This window comes from Aulonocara stuartgranti (assembly GCF_965226115.1).
Source record: "Aulonocara stuartgranti genome assembly, chromosome: 18".
In the NCBI taxonomy this organism is placed as follows: domain Eukaryota; kingdom Metazoa; phylum Chordata; class Actinopteri; order Cichliformes; family Cichlidae; genus Aulonocara; species Aulonocara stuartgranti.
In genome coordinates this window covers 10706734-10728855 of record NC_138954.1, presented here as the reverse complement: position 1 = coordinate 10728855, position 22122 = coordinate 10706734, and the positions used below count along the sequence as shown (strand labels likewise).

Here is a 22122-nt window from a genome sequence, read left to right as displayed (position 1 = left end):
AAACAGCAAAAATAACAAATATAGTAATTAAATAACCCTTACATGCCTTTAGATGCATGAAAGAAATATGAAAAATGTAGGTATTAACAAATCCATAACAATTGGCATAAATCGATATTTAGGTTAATTTGCTTTTGTATTTATACTTTGAAACGCATGAACAATACAGAAGAAAATACAGAAGTAAACAGATTTTGAAACTAATAACTAATGCGAGAAAGTAAAATATTGTTAAGGCGATGTAATTGTAAAAAACTAACAGAACCACATGAAAACACAATTATGCATAACTTATAACTATTATTTCTGATGCATTAATTTGCATATTTATCAATTCATTAATTATTGTCTAAGGAATTAAAATTAACATGGCCAAAATGCATCAAATATAAATTAATTTGTAGAATGTGACGAGTAATATTTCTGCTTTATTTGCTTTTGTATTACAAATAATAACCTATAGAAAAACTATTTGTGGGTGAGGAAAATGAGAAATTATATTAAAAGTAATAAATTGGGTATAAAGTCAAAATTCAATGGGAAATTAGATAAAGTGGAAAAGTGACACACGTGTAAACATTTAAAGAATCAAATTAAAACTTACTTGATGCAGTATTAAATACTGACCATCACCATTTATACCATTTTAATGTTAGAGATTTATACCAAGTATTAAGTATTTATTAGTTTCACATTTTATAAATGCTCGCCCAATATTTGGTGCATTTAATGGCATATTGATTTACTTATCTAATCATTTTTTGTTTTTGTTTGTTTTGGTCATTTCGGTCTCCCACATTTTTATTTTTATTTTTTTGAATGAATGAATGAATAAAGAAAATCCGGACACAACTGGACACCAAGATGGAAATAAAGCAAAGTCCTCTAATGTGCCTCTTTATTTAAAGAAAATAAAAATGTCATTTAATCATCCTCCCAGGCCAAACAAGGTTTTTGCACCTCCAGTCAGTTCACTCTCTGTTGGGGATAGACGTGTACTGTAGCAGAAGAAAAGGCTGATGCTGTTTGTACAAGGAGAAGAGCTCGTCTTGTTGGGTGCTGCTCACACATTCATAGTGCCTGTGCCATCGGGTATGGCTCCAAAGGACCAAAGAATTACTAATATTGCACACTCTCATTTATTCATCTCCATTCTAAACATGCTTTCCTATGTGTGTATGTATACATATTTACCGTATACATACATAGGTATGTACACCTAGGCACACACATAATTAAACATGTATAATTGTACATATATATTTATATAGACCTATAAATTTACATGTACATACATTTATAAAATTTTATACACACATACACACTTGCTCTCCAACACACACACACACACACACACACACACACACTCACACAATGCATCTGTGAGTCTATGTTTGTTTTATGTACACATGCGCACAGGCACGCACATCAGTACGGATCGCTCACACATACGCGCGCGTACGCACACGCACTTCATATCGAAAAAACGTTGGTTCCTATTAAAACAACACCAGGTTGCAATTTGGACACTTTCAATGGAATTCAAATGTTTGTTTAAAGCTGTGAAATTCAAAAAATATATATAATAAAAGGAGGGAAAACAAAACGAAAAAAATAAAAGAACGAAAAGAAAAAAAAAAGGCATGGCGCTGCAACATCTGGTCTTCACTGCAGGTAAGTGGTTAATTTGCATAATGTATACAGGTTTTTAGGATTTTTCCCCTATTTTTTTATTTCTTACTAAACAGCATTTCCTTTTTTTTTCTTTTTTTTTTTATAAACCAGAAAAAACTAAACTCTACAGAGAAAGTCCCCTACCTGCAGTCTTTCGCTGCCGATAGAGTTTGACATCAAGCTGTACAGCGCAGTTGAAAACATACTTACATCTGAGCTCATTTACAGGTACAGCCATAATCAAGGCACAAAGATCTACAAGTAGATTTGTTTTTCTTTCAATTAAGTTGTACAAAATAATATTACATTTTACAGTCTGTACAGGATAATTCAACCTTGCACAGTGTACAAGTTAACAAAAACCCCCCCAAAAAACCAAAAACAAAACAATACATTTTTTTTTCTCTCCCGTCCCACCCACCCTCCTCCCCATCAGTATCTCTAAGCTAAAAGGATGGTTTGTGTGGAAAAAGGAGGCAGGTCCGAGTCCGTGGAGGCAACAGGGCTAAGGTGCAGAGAGCTCAGTCCCTTTTCCTTCATTAAAAGCCGTCTTCTAGTCGCCGTAATTTCTGCCCCCCTCCCATCTTTAATCTCTCGCTCCACACGTCTTCTCGGCTGCTCGGTCCGCCCTGCAGCTCGGCAAGCAGGGCGACAGGATAATAAATATTGTGATGCTACATTGTGTGTATGCTTCCTCTGGAAAAAAAAAACAAAAACAAAAAAACACCGACAACAACAAAAAAAAACAAAAGTTATTAAGGAACCTGATGCAAAGTGCATTTATCTCTTCATCCATTCGGTTCCCTCTCCGTCCAGCCGTCTTCAACGCGGGGAGAAGAAGGCGGTCAGAGAGGCTGAGGGCGGGGTGACAGGCCAAAAAAAATAAAAATTATTACAAGAGGTGGTGAGGGGTCATGGCGGTTAAACACACACTCGTTCACATGGCATTCCTCCCTCTCTTCATTACACACACATACTGCCTCTGCACTGAGGTCCTCCAGGTGTGTTTTATGTGTCCTCGCCCACCAGTCCAAGTCCAAAGACAAAGCCCAAAAAAAAGTGGACACAAAGGGGCAAAAAATAAAATAAAAGGAGGTAGCCCAAGGCTTAGTGGAATGACAAAAATCAAGGCATTCAAAAAGGAAGGATTAAAAGAAGAAGAAGAAGAAAAAAAAAAAGAAGCGGCACACATCAACTTTGTTCCCCAGCTTTCCTTTTACATCTGTGAAATGGGGACGAAATCTCGGAGAGAGAAAACAAAAAGTAGTACAAAAAGCTAAGAAGTTAAAAAGAGGAAGAGGATTTGACACACTTCAGTAGTACTTCGTAGTCCTCGACAGGAGGGGCGGTCGGGGTGGGTTTCTTCTGGGGATGTGGGGTGAAGAGTCAGGGAGGAGCAGGAGGAAAGGTTCGTCAAGGTTGCAGAATGGTGGAGAAAAAAAAACAAACAAAAAAAAAAAACACAGAAGGCTGACGGAGTCGGTCTCCCATCACAAGAGTTCGTACTGCCGCAGGTGCATTCTCTGGATGATGTCCCGGCAGTCGTTGAACACCCGCCGGATATTCTCTGTGTCAACGGCACAGGTGAAGTGTGGGTAGCAGTAGTGTCTGCCGTCGCCGCTCGCAGTGCTGATCCGCTGAGGAGGAGGACACAGACATGACACGTCACATCCTCCACGCCACGAGCACACGTTTAGCCTCCCTGATGTTCCCTCAGTTTCTCAGATCTGCTGCTCTCGTTTCTTCCCTTCATTATTTGATTTTTCTTTACAGCTAAAAGTTCTTACAGCACCATCCCCACCTAAAAATCACACTACTTCCTGCCTCTGCAGCTTAAACTGTGACTCATCTGAGCACTTCACTGTCATTTTACTCAAAATATCTGGATCACATCTGTTCTGAACACCACTGGGTTTGACTGACTTTAGCAGGCCTTTAACCATTCTTAATTTCACACATCAGTTTTCTTTTTGTTTGTAAATGTGATGATAAATAGTTTTATTTCATCTTTGAATAAAGCACACGCCTTACTATATATTATTTAAATTATTCAATTCAGCTGAAGCATTTAGCTTTTCCTGCTTCTTACCTTGAATATTGCTCAGCATATTTAAGATTAATATGCTAAAGCCAATGCTATTCTAAGTTTTCTGTGCACTTTCAGTACTTTGACACATAAAGGCCTCTCAACTTCTTATTTTTAGCGCCCTCTATGGGTTAGATATCACATCACAGGCATGAATAGATTGCCACAGTTTAATTCTGACTGATGTGTGTATCAGACGCTGATGAAAACACTCTGGGGGCAGGGGGTTCCCCTAACAATTCACACTTAAAATATTATTCTACCTGACGACAAAGTGGCTCAGTAGTTATGTGCAGTTACACTGTGCCGCGCTTGTTTCGTCTTCATTTTTGTAAAAAGTTTGCATCTGTAAAAATGACATCTTTCACCAATGTGCACCAAAACATAGTTGTGACACGAGGAAGTCTGTAATTTGCATACTTCTTCATAAAAGTGCACTACATTTGGAGTACGTGATTCCCGTCACACATATTCCCAGGTATCTGTCCCAGGTAACAGGAATACTATCATAACGCATTTATTTCTGGGAAATTCACAGCTTTCAAGCTCGCTGTCATTACTAGAAACTGAGGCAAGTAATTTTAGAGCAATCAGTCCCTAAATACAGCTTACATGACCATAAGTGTGTCTAGCGTGTTAAACACTGGCCAGATAACCACACTAGACCCATATTTGTTCTACCCACTAAATAAGAACAACATTGGTCACTATTAAACTGAAACGCTGGAGTCACTATTTTGATATGAAAGAAATAAATTCAGCCACAGAACAGCTCACATTCAAACACCAAGAACAGATGTAACCCCTTCACTTCCTCAACTAAATGCTTCAAGTTATTGCTGCAGCATTAAGTCCTACTAGTAAAGTTATAATCTGTTTAATAATGTTATCTGTGTCTTAAAGATTATTTGTGACTACAGAGTGTATACAAAAAAGGCCATGCAAAAACAGCTTCGTTACAGCCATTTATAGTAAAAACAAATGCAACCGAATTTAATTTTTAACCCTACAGAAGGTGTTTCGCGATCAGCGGCAGGACTCGTAGCAGCAGTAGTACCTGCTGAAATCAGCATTGCGCATCTGCGGACAACTTGTCCCCACAAGGAGGTCGGACCACCAGAAAAGGTTCATCAGGTTCAAAGCAACATAACAGGCCCAGCTGGGATTAGAGGTACGTGTGTAAAATACTAAGTTATGAATTAACAGGACAAGTGTATTCGTGGATGGACACCGATTGACTTCAGCTCACTTCAGACATACGCTGATACACTTACAAGAAACTCGTCTCGGATGAAGAACTTGGCTCTCGTCACTCTCGGGTCTTCACCGGGTTCAGGAGTTGCTAAAAAAAAAAAAAAAAAAAAAAAAAAAAAAGAAATTTAACGTTAATACAGACGATACAAGGAATTCAAAAGTCTGTCTGAACATAGACGAGCCAGGTGCACTAGGAAAGGAACAAACCTTCATTTGGTATGGTGTAGCGAGCATATTCAGGGAAGTAGTCTTCAATTTTGGATTTTCCAGCTAGTACTTTCTCAGCCAGCATGTCCTGCTTGTTCAGGAATAATATGACGGATATAGTGCGTAACCATCTGAAAACAAACAAAAGAAAAAAACACCATTAAAGAAACTGCACAAGCTTCACCCTTCAGTTGTGGAAATTTTGGGATTTTCAAAGATAAAGCTGACAGTCATTTACACACATCACGATAAAGGTGAGACAGAAGCAGGTTTTATTTACTTATATTTACTACTTTTTAAGCCTTATGTGGGCCTTCTCTCTCATTGCGAAAGGAAAGTGAGCATTTTCTAACATTTTGAGTTAAAAAAACAAAAAAACCCCACAACAAATAGGGACTCACCTGTTGTTCCAAATACTGCGGAAGAGGTCCAGAGCTTCCCGTAGCCTGTTGGTGTTATTGTCTTCCCTTATTACCATGTTGTAGCTGCTGCTGGCCACCACGAAGATGATCGCAGTGACGTCTGGAAGAAAACATGAGATAGATTTTGACGTCACTGGTCTTAAGGAGTATATTCAAGTCGTGTCAAATCACCTTTATTTATATGGCATTCAAAACTACGGGAGTGGACACAAAGTGCTTTCCAGTTAAGGGAAATGTATTAACATTCAAGGTTTAAAAAACACACAATAGCGCAGTGAGAAGGAAAGCAAAATTTATAGTAATATGCAAACCAAAACCAGGAGAAAATTTAAAAATAGAAACAACTGACTAAAAGAGCACTTTGTGTCAAGGAAAACAAAAAACGAGACAGCTCAGATTTGACTATAAACAAGTCAAAAGACTAGGCTCTTCAATACCAGTTTAAGATTTGGACTGGTCCTTGTGCAACTGACGGGATGCTGGAGCTGAGAGAAAATGCCTTAAGACGGGCAGGATGTAATGGGAGGAGAATGAGCTGCAGGTCGAGGATGTACAGTGTGGCTATTTGAAGGAAAACAAGGAGGAAAAGTCTCACCGTTAAAGCACTGAATCCATTTTCTCCTTTCATCTCTCTGGCCCCCAACATCAAACATGCTGTGGAAGAGACAGTAATGGGTCAGATACTCGCTGCTGCCCTCTTCTGATCAAAGAGCTCATATCACTCAGGACTGGGGGGCATCAGGTACATACTGTACGGCACTGACACACCAGTTTTGTTTCACAGATTGTCCTGATAAAGACTCAAAATAAAATTAAAAATCTTCACAAAAGACGTGTTTCTGTCTCGTATTACATGTGCTTCTGGTTTGCAAAAAGAGATCCTTGACACTTACGGAACGGCTGTGGACGCATAAATAATCCATTAATTAATAAATGTTACGAAGGGCGAAATTATTTGTAATGTCTGTGTGTCCCTGGCTGGATGTTTGGGAGTCATCAAAGCCGAATAATGACAAACGCACACCCAAAGGGAAGTCATGACCCAGACCTTTTTTTAGCCAGTCGTTTAGGATGATATAATGTGATACAAAGGCCCATTTCAGATGGTAGAATAAGACTGTTGTGTCTGCGACTGCGGAAATGGGTCACCTCATCTGACATCATCAAAGCTGTTACAAAACATTTACTCTAACCTTTATCGGCTGCTCTAATAACTGTAACCAACAGTAAATAACTTGCAACAGGCTCAGAAATCACACTGGTCGACCGCAGGGGAATCATTTTGCATTTTAGTCACCTCTATGACGTGCATTTCTACCTCATCTTCCAGCTGCCGAGCAGGTTGTGGGCTCAGGGTTTTGTTCAAAGGAACAAACTTATGACATTTGAGGCTCTTAACACGAGGCCAGAGTAAATATAGCAATAACACCCAAGAGGGCAGTGATCCAACAAGGAGGCACAGTCCAATGTTTTTAAAAAAAAGAAAATTACTGGAAATCCGGAAAACACCTAGATGGGCTCATTTTCACAATTCTGTGAAGTTCGGAAAAGTTGCTGCATAAAAGGCAATATTAGATAAACCAATTTTAGAAGGAATACGGGGCTCGTGATTATTTTGTTCATAGGGGTGTAAATAATGGAATGAGCTGGAAACACAATGATAATACTGATCCTTCCCATAAGTACTTTATAATGGCGTCTCATCAAAAACCAACAAACAACAAACAAAGAGGAATGTGGCAATGAAAACTGAGACCTTCTGGTATTTATATGTACACGTCAGGGTTGCCAGATCTGTGTTACAAAACCAGACCAATATCCAGAGCCGGCAGAACACATTTTCAGTAGCGCACTTTAATTCCTCTGATTACAGCTGCCATAATCTATGATAATATAGCATCATCTACTAGTAGATTTATATTTTATAATAATAATTCAAATCTGAAAATAATTAGTGTAAATCGTTTGTCCCTTTGTAGGCTTGGCCCAGTAGAGGGGTGTGGTTGCTGTCGACACTCAAAGTTAAAGTTAGCTGAGCTATGTGTGCATCAGTGTGTAATCCCCCCCCCACCCCAAAAAACAGCTTTCCTTCACATTTAAACCAACTAATGTGAAAATACTGCTGGCAACTGCTGATCAACTTCCCAGCCTACTTTTTAACGGGCCATCAGATGGTTATGGTTATGTTGAATCCTGGTGTGCTGTTCAGTTAGTTCGGTAGGATGTGGCTATAGTTTCTTAGCTGATGAAACATTTCTGGAAGACCGTACTGTTTACACAACTAGTTCGGGCATGCTTCATGTTTTTCTGCCTAAAAATCTGACTTTTTTCTTCTTATATACAAAACATTTTGCCCCACCCAAAAAAGTTTGGCTCTTCACCCAAAGGAAAACTTAAATAAATAAATAAAACCTTTCCTTTTTCCATTGACTCACAGATAAAATACATTTTGTTTATCAAATAGACAAATATCTAGAAACACAGATTTTTGGATCAGCTTTGTGCAGTCAACCCCAAAGGTCCCATTTTAACCCTGTTCCCAACTATTTTATTTAATTTCCATGTCAAATTGGACTTTTTTTTTTTCTTCAAAGTAGCCTTATTACCTCCTGGCTACACAAGCTGCTAACAGGGTTTACAAAAGTTGGCAAGCAATAAATGGGGACAAACATGTCTTCAATGTGTGTGTTTATGTCCTTGTTAAAGTTAAGCAGAGACTTACTGAAAGTTCACTTTATCTACTTGGAACCTCGTCTCGAAAATCCCTGAAGTTAACACTCGGCAGCGTAGCAGGTCCTACACGTAGTGAACACAAAGAAACAAAACATGCAGTTCAGGGAAAGGAGGGGGAAAAAAGAAAGAAAAACAGCAGGCAGGGTTTTGCTGGTGATTTATACATTTAATACCGAGTACACTGGCAGGAGAACTGACCTGGTCTGTTGGCGTGTAGTCACTCTGTCTTACAGAATCAATTCTGTCCAGGAAACTGCAAAGGAGGGAACAGAAGAGTAGTTAAAGTTTGTTTGTCTTCCAACCATTTTGTATGTGCTGCGGAAAGAGTCATCAACATAGAAAATGTAAAGTCACTAAACTGTAAAACTATAAAATAATTGACCATTGTTTTCATAAATACGTCGTCTTCACTGAACTAACCCAAAAATATAACTCCAGATCTGATCAGCTGGAAACTACAAATGGCACATAATGCATTTTGCTATATCTGTGCAGTACATTAAAATATTTACATACTACACTGAATGCTGCAGGAAACGGCTGCCATGTCTGACTCCTGTTTTAGGCCTGCTAGGCCGGTGTTAAGGCAGCTGTATGCCACAAGAGGGCAGGCCTGCTCAGTCTGGGCTATTTTGGTCTGTCTCTAGCCAGAGTGATTACATAAGGCGGTTACTGTGGAGGTTAGACAGCTTGCTGTTGCCATCTCTTCACTACTGAGAGAGCATGTGCAGCGGTAGCAGCAGCAGCTGGGCCTCTCTGCAGCACAGCAGGCAGGATGAGGACACCGAGGCTGGGGACACATGGTCACGCAGGCCCCTGGATCATCTGGATCACATCATGAAAAGACTCCAGCAAGGCCGGTCCAAGGGCCATGATACATTTAAAATACACCACGGGTATTTGAAAAGACAAGGCGCAATGTTATTAAGAATAAGTCCACGAGCCAAATGTATAGATCAGCTGTTAATATTTCAACATTATTCTTTTTAACACGGATTCACTGATATCTAGCTTGCTGTTGTTAACAGCTTTACTATTAAGCAACACTGAATGACAGGGTAAGAAATTAACCAACAACAGGGCACAAAGCAAAAATGCTTTTTACAATACAAATGTGCTTACTGCACAAAATTCATGTTACTTGCAAAAAAAAAAAAAAAGCTATAAACTGCGCTCTCTCGCACACAGTTTATATGATTTAATGATTATTTACTTTCCTAAAGTAAAGTGACAACAATTTAAAAAGTTTTTCCCCCCCTTTTTTTTTTCTTTGTGAAAAACAAAAACCAAAAAAAGCAAAACACTGAAGATGTGAAAAATTCAATTTCAATTTACTTTTATTTATGTAGCGCCAAATACAACAGTCGCCTAAAGGCACTTGTATGGTAATGTAAAGATCCAACAATATTAGAGAGGAAAAACACCAGCAATCAGATGACCCCCTGTGAGCACACTCTTGGAGACAGTGTAAAGGAAAAACTCTCTTGTAACAGGAAGAAACCTCCAGCAGAACCAGGTTCAGGGAGGGGCAGCAAACTATAATATTTCTATTATTATTTTGGAGGACTATGGGTTAAACAATTTAAACAACTGAAAATGTCACTTTCCCAAAAAGCATATACATTATCCCATCACCTGATTGATTACTCCATCAGGAAGAGAACATCTGAATCTCCATCACCCTGCTTTATTTCAAATTAAATCCAAAGTGCTCCAGGTCACAGCCATGCCATATGGCAGGCACATTTTATAGAAAGAATGGTACAAAGTGTCTGTCAGAGCAGAGGGGATAAAAGTGTGTACATCTTACAAAGTTTCCTCATCTACATCTGAAGCTGGTGAGTGATTCTAGTAAGTAGGACACAGATGTGGACCAAACAGGCTCCCCCTCACATCCTTCATTTTCTACCCAAACGCTCGCCAGCTTCACATTATCACAAGACAGCCAACACGGCTGCGGTGCACAGGAAACCCAAAGCGTCAGAAGATCCGCGTTCAGGTTTAGAGTTTTTGTAGTCAGTTCATTTTCACTTCAGCCCTACAAGTAGCACACCTAACACACCCAATGAGAATTAAATAACCGAGAATGAATGCTCTATTATGAACCATTAGATAACAGAGACGCTGCTCATGTGCTCCGACAACAATGTTTTCATCACACCAACTGTTTCTGCCCACAAAAAAGGAGAAGTAAGGCTATTTTTGAAAGAGCACTCCACTTTCTCACAGTAAATACATATACATGAACAGTAAATACGCTTGCAGGATGATTACGTTTAACATATGCAGTACAGAGAAAAGGAAGGTCACATCTGAAATGAACTCTAGCAGTTCACTTGGAAACCAAATACGCCATCATTATTTAAAAAAAATAAAAATAAAAATGCTGTCCAAAATCAGCCGGTTATACATCGCATTTGACGTCCAAAATACATGTATGTAATATAATTTCTTTTTGTGCCGTTTTAATTATGCAATATTTAAGTAAGTAACAGATGAAGTGCTCAGGACACATTACCATAGCCTGAGTTGGGATTTAAAAATTGTCCTTTTATTATTTTACTACCCTTCCTCTCCATTGGATCAACACTCTAATCCAGCATGTAAAATTCCCACAATTCTTTAATGTCTTTGATTTACAACCTGACCTTTGAAGGTGAACCGTGAATACACGTTTTAGACATTCAATTCAGCCTGAAAATCATCTTTACAGACCTGACACATACACCAGAGACGTTTATGGACATGGTTTGCTTTGTAACGAAACGTCACAATCCATGTGGGATTTTCTATCTTACATCTTACATCTTGTATGGTTACGTGTCTCCCTGCATCTACCATCTCTTTGTCTATAATTCTATTATGTGTATAATGTTAGTGGTTTGAGTCCTGAATAAACAAAACTGGCCAGCGTTTCCCAGGAAAGGAAAAAAACAAAACAAGTAAACAATAAAATCCACATCATCTTGTGTTCAGTTTGAGGAGTTTGTGAAGACAAGTAAAACTAGTGTTTTTGTTTATTTTGTTATATGGTTTTAGCAGGAAGCTGAAAATAACCTAAGGTAAGAGTCTCTTTTGGTTAGGATTATTTTTAGCAGCTCTTGCTGCCTTTAGCTTGTCCTATTTTTATTTTCCGCTTAGCTATATTATTTCTGTAGACTTCAACTCAGTAAAAGATGATAATTTTCCCCAAACCCATTTTCAAGTGGTTGTTAATGTTTCCCTTCCCCTGGGGAGCTGGGGTCGTAGCAATGAGAATTTAATTTTAAGTTATTTCTGACGAGTATAGAGGTCAATGATGCACATAGGCAATTACAGACAAATGGGCAGCAAAACACACACAAAAAAAACCCCAACCAGACTCTGTAAACAATGTGGGCTTCTGAAAATGTTTCATCAGGTAGGAAGCCAATTCAGCGTGAACATTTCATGAGATCAGGTCTCAGACTCACACTTTTCTTAGTGGTTAGTCTGCTGCATTAATTGTTTCCTCTATGAAATGTCAGAATATGGTGATGAATCAAAGTCCTAGAACCTGAGACGATGTAACAAAGATTTGTGATAAAAAAAATAAAAAATAAATCTCAAAATATTCAAACTCAAATAGCTGATAAAAAGTATGAAGCTGACTTGCATCGAGGTTTTTTTGCTTTATTTTATAACTGTGATTAATGTTACAAGTTGTGAATTTAAAGGCTCTCGTCAATTCCTCTTCAATATTTCTTACATTTTAAGCTCCTTCAAAAGCATCATTCAAACATGCTTTATCATCTAAAACCAGAATACTCATGTTTTCCATAAGTCTGTCACCTTTTCGGTTGACGTGTTTGCGCGTGTTACACAATATATTATGCATTTAAGTACATATCACTTATCATTTATTCAATATTTTAAACAATTTCACCTGTCAACTATAAATTATCCAATTCACACATTCAGAAATACTCAATTACCAAAATAACGCCAGGTTAGTGATCAAGAAAATAATCAAGTTCACTTTGAGTACAATAACAGACAAAACATGATTTTAAATAAACACAAAGATGTGACGGATAAATAAAAATAAGCGCTGAGAGAGAGAAAACACGAATCTGTGGTTTAGAGCACAGCGTTTACTTTTTGTCCTGGCTCTGAAGTCATACAACATGAAGCACACCCATCATATTACACAATTAATTATATTATTTACCAATTAGCGCTTCTCTGGAGACGAGAAACACAACCAGTAAACCCCACTGCACTGCACCGTTATTTGAGACGGCGCAGTATATGTTAAAGTGTTCCTCCCTCACACACAGACACGCAAAAATACAGGCAAAGCCTTTTAAAATTCTCCAGCTTTTTTGCCCCATTGCTGCAACAATATGAGAGTATTTTTAGTCAGCCTTCCTTGCAGAAACCCAGCTAGGTTATAATTACTGAGTGCTTTGTGACTGCCATGTGACAGAAGTACTATTGGTAGAGCACTGGAGATCCAAATATAGTCTCTGTACCAGGCAAGAGGCTAGAAAAAGAAAAAGAAAGAGAAAAAAACAAGAGTACTGGATCCAGGAAAAAAGGCCGAAAAAGATAACATTGATCATCAAGTGGCCGACCAGATAATGCCTTATCAAAAGGTTTCAGTGCAGTTTACAGTGACTACAGCTGTTCTGGTTGAGTGCTACAAATAGACGGGTTTAAGGTCCAGAGAAATCTGTGGTTTGTGCTCCGTTTCTTCAGTTTCCTCCAAGAACTGCTCAACGCTGGCGTTGGAGATCTTTGTGTGATGTGGTCATTTTGTCATATTTGTGGCTTTGGAGGGATAGCAGGCCGCCATTTTGCCACTTTGTTTTTAGCATGTGTACAATATATACACAGAAAACTATGCTTGGCATTTATGAATTAGTTTTATGACTTTAAAATTTGTTCACAACCATCAAACCACATTAAATGAGATGTAATTTCTCATTTGTTTTTAGCCTGGCACAGTAGCGCTCTTATAAAGAAGGCTTTTTACTGTTTCATGACAGTTTGTTCTCTGTATATATATTTAAAGTTAAAAAGAAAAAATACCAACAATCTGCTCTAACAGTCCCCCTCTTATTCTTTTTGTGTTGAGCTGGTGCTGTGGGCCAGCCTGTGTGCTATGTATAAACTTTGTTGTGGGCAGAATCATATGGATTGACATAAGAAATATACTACACAGCAAGTTCAATATAGTCAGACCCCACCAATGAGAGGCATCGTAACAATTTTTAGCTTTCTTTACCGTTTTTGTTTACTTTCTAAAGCGAGGATGTAACAATTCCCAAAACTCTACTTAAACCACGGCACAAACAACATCATCACACGTCCCTGCTTGAGATGAGCTTTCACAGTGCTATCGTCAGGTTAAAAAAAAAAAAAAAAGCCCCTTTATGGCGCTAAATAGCTAAGCCGTTCATTTCACTTAGCAGTGCACCCCCTCTAGTTCTTCTATGCCATTTGTCTAGTCTTTCCATGAAACACATACACAAGCATTATTGCACATACGCAGGCTGAGCTTCACTCAAGCACTCCGATATGTTGAGGGACAGTTAATGCAAAGTGCCCCGGGCAACATGTTGCTGCTCAATGAGCAGAAAAGGGTGCAGGGGGAAGATTTTCATGGTGGGTATGTTTCCACCAAGAGCTCAGAGTCACTGGCCACCCAGCTCCACAGCACCTTCTTCGGGTACATGTTTGCCTTGCAACAGGCACAACAAGGAAACAACCAAAATAAACCAGATATCTGGAGGAGACGACCAAAATAGAACAGATCACTTTTAAATTTGTGCTAAAATCTAATTATGTGCATGAAAAAAAAAAAAAAAAAAAAAAAAAAGCACGTGTCCAAAGCAAAACAAAATTGAAGACATCAAAAGACAGGAATAAATACTGAAAAAAAAAAATAATAAATCCCCTCCAACACACTGGAAACCTTCATACCGACCCACAGCAACCCAGACTCATGTGCTCATTTGATAATTGGGTTGACTTTTTACAAATAGCGGACCATCTTTAATTAGCAGTTCAGAGGATCCGATCAATAGTTTCCATATTTTGAGCGCTCGGGCCAGTATAATGGACTCTCACTTTAGTCTCCAACTGGCTGGTGACAGCGCCTGAAAACACACTGCTGGACACAACAGACCCACTGCACTGTTTCTAACTGGTAACCCTCCATTTAAATGTTTTCTGTTTGAACTGTGCGTATTTTTATCTGTAATGTGCATTTAATTCAGTTTTGTATTGTGTACAAGTTGTATAGATCCAAGTCCCCAAATATTTTTCTGAATAAATGTGAAAGGCAGTTTTTCTTAAGCTGGGCTTAATTTAATCAAGCTTCAATACGTTTGTTGCTTAGAAAGTGGCTGAAAATAACAGAAGTCTGTGAATTTTACAGTTAAGAGAACACAAATTGAATTATATGCAGACTAGTTGTGGTCACCACATACAATTTAGTCTGTTTTGAGCAACAAAAAAAAAAAAAACAAAAAAAAAAAACAAAAAAAACAAACATGCTTTCATACATTAAAACTAGGCAAATCTTGCCCCTTAACATGAGTAGTCAGCATCTTTTTTCATTGCATTGATTTCCAAGAGCATTATGGGTAATTAAGCCCTTTGAAAACAGCCATTTGCATGCAAAGTACAAACTGTCTTTGCATTTACTGCTTTAAAATCAAATATTCAAACCTCTTTTCACAGTTCAGTATTTCCCATTTTAACTGTGTTTAAATGAATTACCACTTTCTCTGAGGACTTTCCCACTTCTATTAACAACTGCGGCTATAAAATGTCAGAAGATGATTACAATTTCCAACAGCCAAAGATAACAAATTCAGGTGTCTACTTTTTCTCAAGCTAGCAGTGCTGGGGTTTTTCCTGCTTTGAGGAATTTTTGGTGTGCCCCCGAAAGGAAAGGAAAACTACCGGAATTTACTTTAGCATAATAGCCATGTTTATGAAATGGTTAGAAATAACAGGAAAATGCATAAACTTATGTCAAATAAGGCGACAGAGACTTTTTGCAAAAACATAATGCCATGAATTTACAAAAATTTCATAAAAACAAAAAGCAGCGTATTCTGTTATTGTTGCTGAAAACACTTTAGTAATGCAGATTTCTTTTTAAAAAATGACCAAAGAGTTGATTATATTTATATCAGCAGACTAATGTTTTCAGCTGTACTTGTACTCATTTCAAAAAGTCTAACCTAAACTAGTATCTACACACCAACTGTAAACTTAAAGAAGAACTTCCACTCAACACTTCATCTGTCTTCTCTTACAAAACACGCCCAGTATCCTAACAAAACTGGCAGCGCTGCACAGCTCGTCACATAACACGGCCTGTCCGATGTATTGAGCTGGTACAGCACGCAGGGCCACGTGCGGTGGGACACAGCGAAGGTGGAGCTGTGCAGGATCCCGGTCACCTGCTGGAAAGATCCAAGCCCGGGGGGTTCAGCTCATCCATCCAAACAGGAACACTGTGCAGTTTGGGAGATGGATCTGAAACTAGACAAATCCATCAACGGCTCAGTGGGTACTTCCTAAATATAGGAGCAAGAACGGAGACACTCCTGAAAGTCAAACCAAATCTTGTGTAAACAAAAGAGCCTGCTTTATCTCAAGGCCTCCATTTCGCCTTCCAGGCCGGCATCAAGTCATGGTTTTGAAAGGTGTTGTATAAAAATGTAAAATAGCCTGTAATGCCCTTTTGTCTCTGCTTAGTGTCTGTGTGGACCATTACATTACCTCTGTTTAAAATAGTCTCAGCCTCTGAATTGGAGCTACAGTGGGAACATTGGGAGTGAACTGTGTCCCATGTGGAGCTCCCAAATACAGTTCTCACTGTGCCATTGACTTATGGGTTTCTCTAAATAATATTGAAGCCCGACATCGATGCGCTGTCAGTAAGCTACTGAATGAGTCTGTGCCAGAAATAGAAAACCTAGTAAAAATAGTCTAAATCAACATTATCGAGCAGGTTTCAAATCTCTTGCCTGTAAACAACAGCAGCCTCTATGTCAAATTAGTTGTTCCGCTTGGAAGTAAACCAGTGACCCAGTGAAAATGAGCTTTTCCTCTTTTCCCCTAATCAAAAGTCAATAACCAATGACTAATATTAGACAGGGGCGTCTACAGTATCAGTGCAGATTGCATAAGCCTGAACTAAGCTCTACAGGCCTGAACAACCGGGTGATAGGAAATAATCCATAATGACAGAGGATGAAAGAAAACTCTGCACTAAACAGAGCTAATATTCTTTTTCCTTTCTTACTATTTAAAGATGAATTCAGCCTGAACTTCAGTGCGTATGATGTTTGTGTAGTTTGCAAACAGGCCTCCGGGTGGCATCCCTTCTCTCACGCTGCATGCAGCCTCTCTTCCACACTGACCCTGCCTGGTTTTAGCAGCTGGGTTCCCATGGCAACCCCAGACAGTCCATACCACTCCTCTCTCTCCCTCTCTTCCTAAGCCAGGCTGCACTTGTATCCTTCCATTCCCAGACGCGCTCATACATCAACACACAGCAGAACCGTGGCCTGCGCTGGCTTTCTATTACTGTATTTGTGTCACTGTTTACTGCATCTGTATGTTTGGTGGGAGACCACCACGAGCTCACGGCTTAGATTATTTTCCAAATCCACCTTCTCATGCTCACGAGTAAAATACAACCACAAGTTCTGGATGAATGGTCAAATCTGCTTACAGAGTGAAGTGACCAGGAAGTATCTGCGTGGCAGCCTTAATAAGAGCTGGATCGAATTCTCTAGATACTCCGGGAAGGTCCTTCAATGCTTCATTTATTTCCCGCTTTAGGAGAGGATACACTGGAGCATCCTTTATGAAAGGAAAGAAGCTAATGCTATCCCATAATTCATAGCAACCCACTTCGCAACCGTCATTAGAAACAAACGATCAACATAGCTGACAAGAGACACAGATCATGTAAATGTTAACAGTGTGTTTTCCATTTCATGTCATAACCTGCTGATGTGTTTTGTGAATGATGGATATTATACTGCAGCAATAAAATGTGGTTATCAGGATTTTGCGCTGTGTGCAGGCCGTAGATTTACATTTTTAAAAAGTGGACAAAACAAAGTGGAAGGACTTTGAAACTTAAAATATTCACTTTTTGTAGTCCATCTTCAGAGGTACACCACCATACTGCAGAACCATGTCACTGGCATCAACCATCACATTATTAAAGAAGCTTTTTGAGTGCAGTTGGACTCCCTGCACACCGCAGCTCTCTCTTCCCATGTCCTTATTAATTCTTTCCTTGATCTCCTGACATTTTCTATCAAGGTCAAGATAAAAGTATTAAGTAACTTCTTGAACCATTCAACCAAAATCAACAGCCACAATTTAAGTGAATGGGAGCTACGTAAAATGTTGTGTGATGCATGCAAAGAACACACCAAGTCAGGCAGAACTTCAGAGACAAAGTGTTGGTTGTGGCAAAGTTTAAAATACAAAAACAAAAAAACAACAACAACAACAACAGGGCATTAACCCACAAGAATAACTGAAACAGGTGTGGCCCAGGTGACACACATCAAAATGAAAATGATGCTTTACAACCAAGTGGTAAATGCAAACCACTGGTGAAACCGAGGCAGCCTTGTTTAAGCTATACACAGGGATAAACACATCTCACACAATCAAAAATTCAAACCACCTTAAAACGCAGCAGTTTAGTCCAGCTATTGTTTTAGATTAAATCATTCACCTGAATGGTTAATAGTTTCTGCCTTTGCTAGTTGGCAGCTGAAATGCTAGCATGTAAAACAAGCTCATATTTCATTATTTCATTAGTACTCCCTCTGTCTCGCATAGAGAACCACAAAACCCAGCACAGTTCTGCAGTTTTTTATTATTACTATTGGTTTTTTTAATCTAGTATGTCTCTGGACTGTGTCAGAGAAAAACTTCCATAAAACCCAACAGATGTGTGGACATCAACATGCAAGGTAAGAAAGTCTACTGCTGTCACCTGTGTGTGCCAAGCTTGCCACAATTAACCACACATTTCAGCAGCAATGAAAACGACTGAAGTGAATACTGAATAAAATGTGATTCAGCAGTCTCACACAACTCTCAAATATTGTGCGGACAAAGTTTAGCCTGCACTCAACTTTTATCTTTTTGTGGATTACTTTCTTAATTTTGGTTAATGTTCTTTGACTAGTAAATTAGTCACCAGGAACATCCCTCGTACAAATTAGTTCCCTCACATTCCTGTGATGCAAGCAGATCAGGGGAAATGGAAGAGACATGATTTGATGTGTTTGTGATTAGTGGGATGAGTGCATCGTGTCATTATTTTCCCAGTTAACAAGTGCAAAACAGGGTCAGAGGACTCAAACAGGTATCACAGATTATTGTAGTAGCGGGGGAAAAAAAACCTTACTCAATGTACTATTTAATAAAATTGTGAATACCTGCCACAAGGCAGACAGAACTTTCTACCTAGAAAAAAAACAAAACACTGGGCACACCTTGGGTTCTATGAGATGAGAGCACAATAAGTCTCCTTTGCTTTTCATTAGGCCAACATATTTGAAATATGTCTACCTAATCAAAGTCGTGAATTTGAAAATAAACACCAGTCATAAAAATCAGTGACACCAATATATCTGAAATGGTTCTTTAAAAAAAAAAAAACATCTCAACTGCAGCTCTGTCAACAAATCCTACATCCATTTCAGTCACAGCAACAGCAGCAGAAGCAGCAGCACTACAACTACTAGTAGTAATCTTCTGTGAATGTATCATGTCTGGTAAAATGGCACCAGATGCATTTTTATAACAAATACAGGTGTAAAGTAGAAAATATTAAACCAAGTTTAAATGTAACAATTTTTAGTAACGTCTAATATTTAATAATACACCCAAATACTGAAATATATATAGTCGAATCTTAAAACCCACACGACTGAGAAAATGAAACAAGGAAATGTAAATCAACTGATTACTTTGTACGGGCATTATATTCCAGTATTCACACATGGAGACTATTTCATAACATGCACATGTAAGTACATCTGTAACCTGTAGCAGCTGTGAAAGCACATCAGCAGAAGAATTACATTTCTGAATAAATATTGCTTTAGTGGAGAGTATCAGTCACTGAAAAACCACAACAGGAAAAGAAGAAGAGGAAGAACCGGATGTTCGCTGGTGTAGCATATTCTCTTTTCATGACCCTCTTAGACTTGGGTGGGGGGGGGGGGGGGGGGGGGGGATAGCCATGTCTACGTGGTTACTTTCAGTATAATAAAGCTGTAAAATCTCAGGTTACAAATGCCTGCAACAATAAATCACCCAACCAAGTGTTTACTTAAGTTAGCCTCCAAGCTACCTCTTTTAGCTCAGCCTGACAAAACACCCTACAGCTCAAACTGTCAACAAACCGCTGTGACACCAAAAAAAAATATCTATATAAAAAGGTTTCTATTAATAGCATTGTGTCCCATTCTGACCACGTTCCACAGGAGGTGAAAGGTGAGGCTTGTTTGACTAGTGGCTGAGGTGGAGGGAGACCTTTTGCCTGGGTGTGGCTGGACACAACTATCCTCTGGACTTGCTGATAACTGGCCCTGCATGCTACTGAACGCATTGAGGCCAACCTTGAAGTGGTGCTCTGAGGGTTTGAAATCCCCATGTGTGACAAAACATGCTAAACACACATAGTCATGTGCCCCCTCGTAGATTCTGCATGGCTCAGAGTCTGTGTGTAGCTCACTCTGCTAGGCCTGGGAGAGAGTGTGGAGCCAATGAGGAGGCCTGGTCATGATTAGGCAGCAAAATGTATCCTCGCGTGTCAAACCTCACTTTGATCCATTCAGCTTCCCCTCTGTCTGTCTCAGCAGTGAAAGAAATGGTTGAGCTGTGTGGGTGTGTGCGTGTGTGTGGGGCAGGGGGAGACAGAGAAAGCAGGGAAGCATATGAGTGCATTCATACACTTACAATGATTTGTTTTATGTCAGGGCATTAAGAGAAAGTATAGTCAGGAAGTGTATAGTCTCCCTCTCACACGCACGCACACACGCACGCATATACAGAAACACACAAAACCAACACAGAGGCGTTTTGTGTCTCACCTTCTGCTACTGACCTTCCCTTTGTTTACAGCGCATTGCCGGGATACTCCCTTTGATTCGGCTTCGCACACGTGACCCTAGCCAGTTTCTGCTCTGCAGTGCTGCTGCTAAAAATAGCCTCAGCTTGCCCTGGCTCCACAGCTAGTTTACATAAGCTCTAAGGGGGGTGGGGGGAGAAAAGGGAGCGACATAGGGGGAGAGAGAGGAGGGGGAGTCTCAGTAAAGAGAGAGCGATAGAGAGCGAGGGGGAGAGAGGAGGAGTAAAAAAGGGGGAGGAGGGAGGGAGGGAGGGGATGGGATCTATGGACAACCATTCCACAATCTCTGAGCAGGGAACCTGCAGCGCCACTGCTGTCCTCCAGCAGACTATGCCTTTACACTCCTGGTCAACAGCAGGGGGTGTGTGTGTGCGTGTGTGTGTGAGAGAGAGAGAGAGAAAGGTATTTGTGTATGTGTGTGGTCGGCGCACACAGTAACAGACTCACAGATATCCACCATTCACGAGGCTCGCTCTGTCTCTCTGCTGGACGTGCATTTTAACCCAAAAATAAAAAATCTATTTATAGCCTCCCCACCCCCCAAATCTTTAAGTGGAGCATAAGTTCTCATCGTCCTCTGCAGCACTGCTTACACTGAGCTTAAAACCGCCATAGTGATGATTTACTTTTTTCATACTGTACATTACGACACAGATTTACATGTTAGACACTTTAGCCAAAATGTATATCAGGTGCTATGGAAATGAGTGGTGTTTCTAATGTGATTCTCCTCAGGCTAAAAGAAGCTGTCAGAGCCTCTGGTCTCTAGAAACAAAATAAAAACACATTGGCAGTGTAGCCAATCTTGTGGCATGTAGCATGCAACACAGGGCAGCTTTAGGCTTTCTTAACCGCTTTCAAATGTCCACCCAGGCTGGCTGTTTGAATCTATAACTCAACGAATAGACAAAACAATTAAGTTAGAGGAAAACTAAAATCTCAGGCACACATAGGGCATCACTTAAAACATCTTCAAGTAAAAAGCGGTTAACACACAGACACACATACACACACTCTCTCTCAGGGAAAAGGCTTGGCATGTGTTCTCATGTGCTCCGCAACATCCTCTCTGCTATCGCTTTCTGGCCTCAAGAGACGACTGAAAAGAGAGAACGGCTCGGTCCCACAGGGGGCTCTAACAACCTTAAGGACAGTGGTTTGTGTAGATGGTGTCCCACTGAGGTTGCAGCAGATCTGATCCTACATTTCAGTGCAAAACCACTCCTTCCTTTCCCTCAACTCACAGATACAGCCAAACACAAACACACACAGTTCCATAGTGCGTCCTTTGATTATTCCTCAGTCAGCTGACAGGAGGGTCATCTGATTTTAACAAGCGACACAAAGGTTTTTGTTAATCTGGATTATGGTTTTACATGACTCATTTTATGTACAAAGTATTTAATTTTTTTAATTAGTAATGTAGCGATAATGTAAATGAAAAACAGAGCTAGAAGAGTTTTAATTTGTTTGAAACCATTTAAAATTTGTTTACCAAGCATTCATGCCTTAAAAAAAAAAAAAAAGAGATAAAGCCGTAATTTTTTTAATGCCTTTAAAATGTTCTTACCCAAACAACAAGGTGTGCT

General features: G+C 39.5%; 1 protein-coding gene across 4 annotated transcripts in view; it reads right to left on the bottom strand.

The window, feature by feature from the left end:
* Window positions 1-881: 881 nt before the first annotated feature.
* gnal2 (guanine nucleotide binding protein (G protein), alpha activating activity polypeptide, olfactory type 2) overlaps window positions 882-22122 on the bottom strand; it is a 54320-nt gene continuing 33079 nt past the window's right edge. For all 4 annotated transcript variants that reach the window (XM_082514322.1, XM_082514324.1, XM_082514325.1 and 1 more), the window contains exons 6-12: window positions 8575-8629; window positions 8366-8439; window positions 6239-6297; window positions 5623-5743; window positions 5222-5352; window positions 5035-5102; window positions 882-3311 (exon numbers count right to left, since the gene is read on the bottom strand). In XM_082514322.1, the coding sequence (XP_082370448.1) occupies window positions 3165-3311; window positions 5035-5102; window positions 5222-5352; window positions 5623-5743; window positions 6239-6297; window positions 8366-8439; window positions 8575-8629 (655 nt within the window). In that variant the 3' untranslated portion in view covers window positions 882-3164. The remainder of the gene's footprint in view (window positions 3312-5034; window positions 5103-5221; window positions 5353-5622; window positions 5744-6238; window positions 6298-8365; window positions 8440-8574; window positions 8630-22122) is intronic.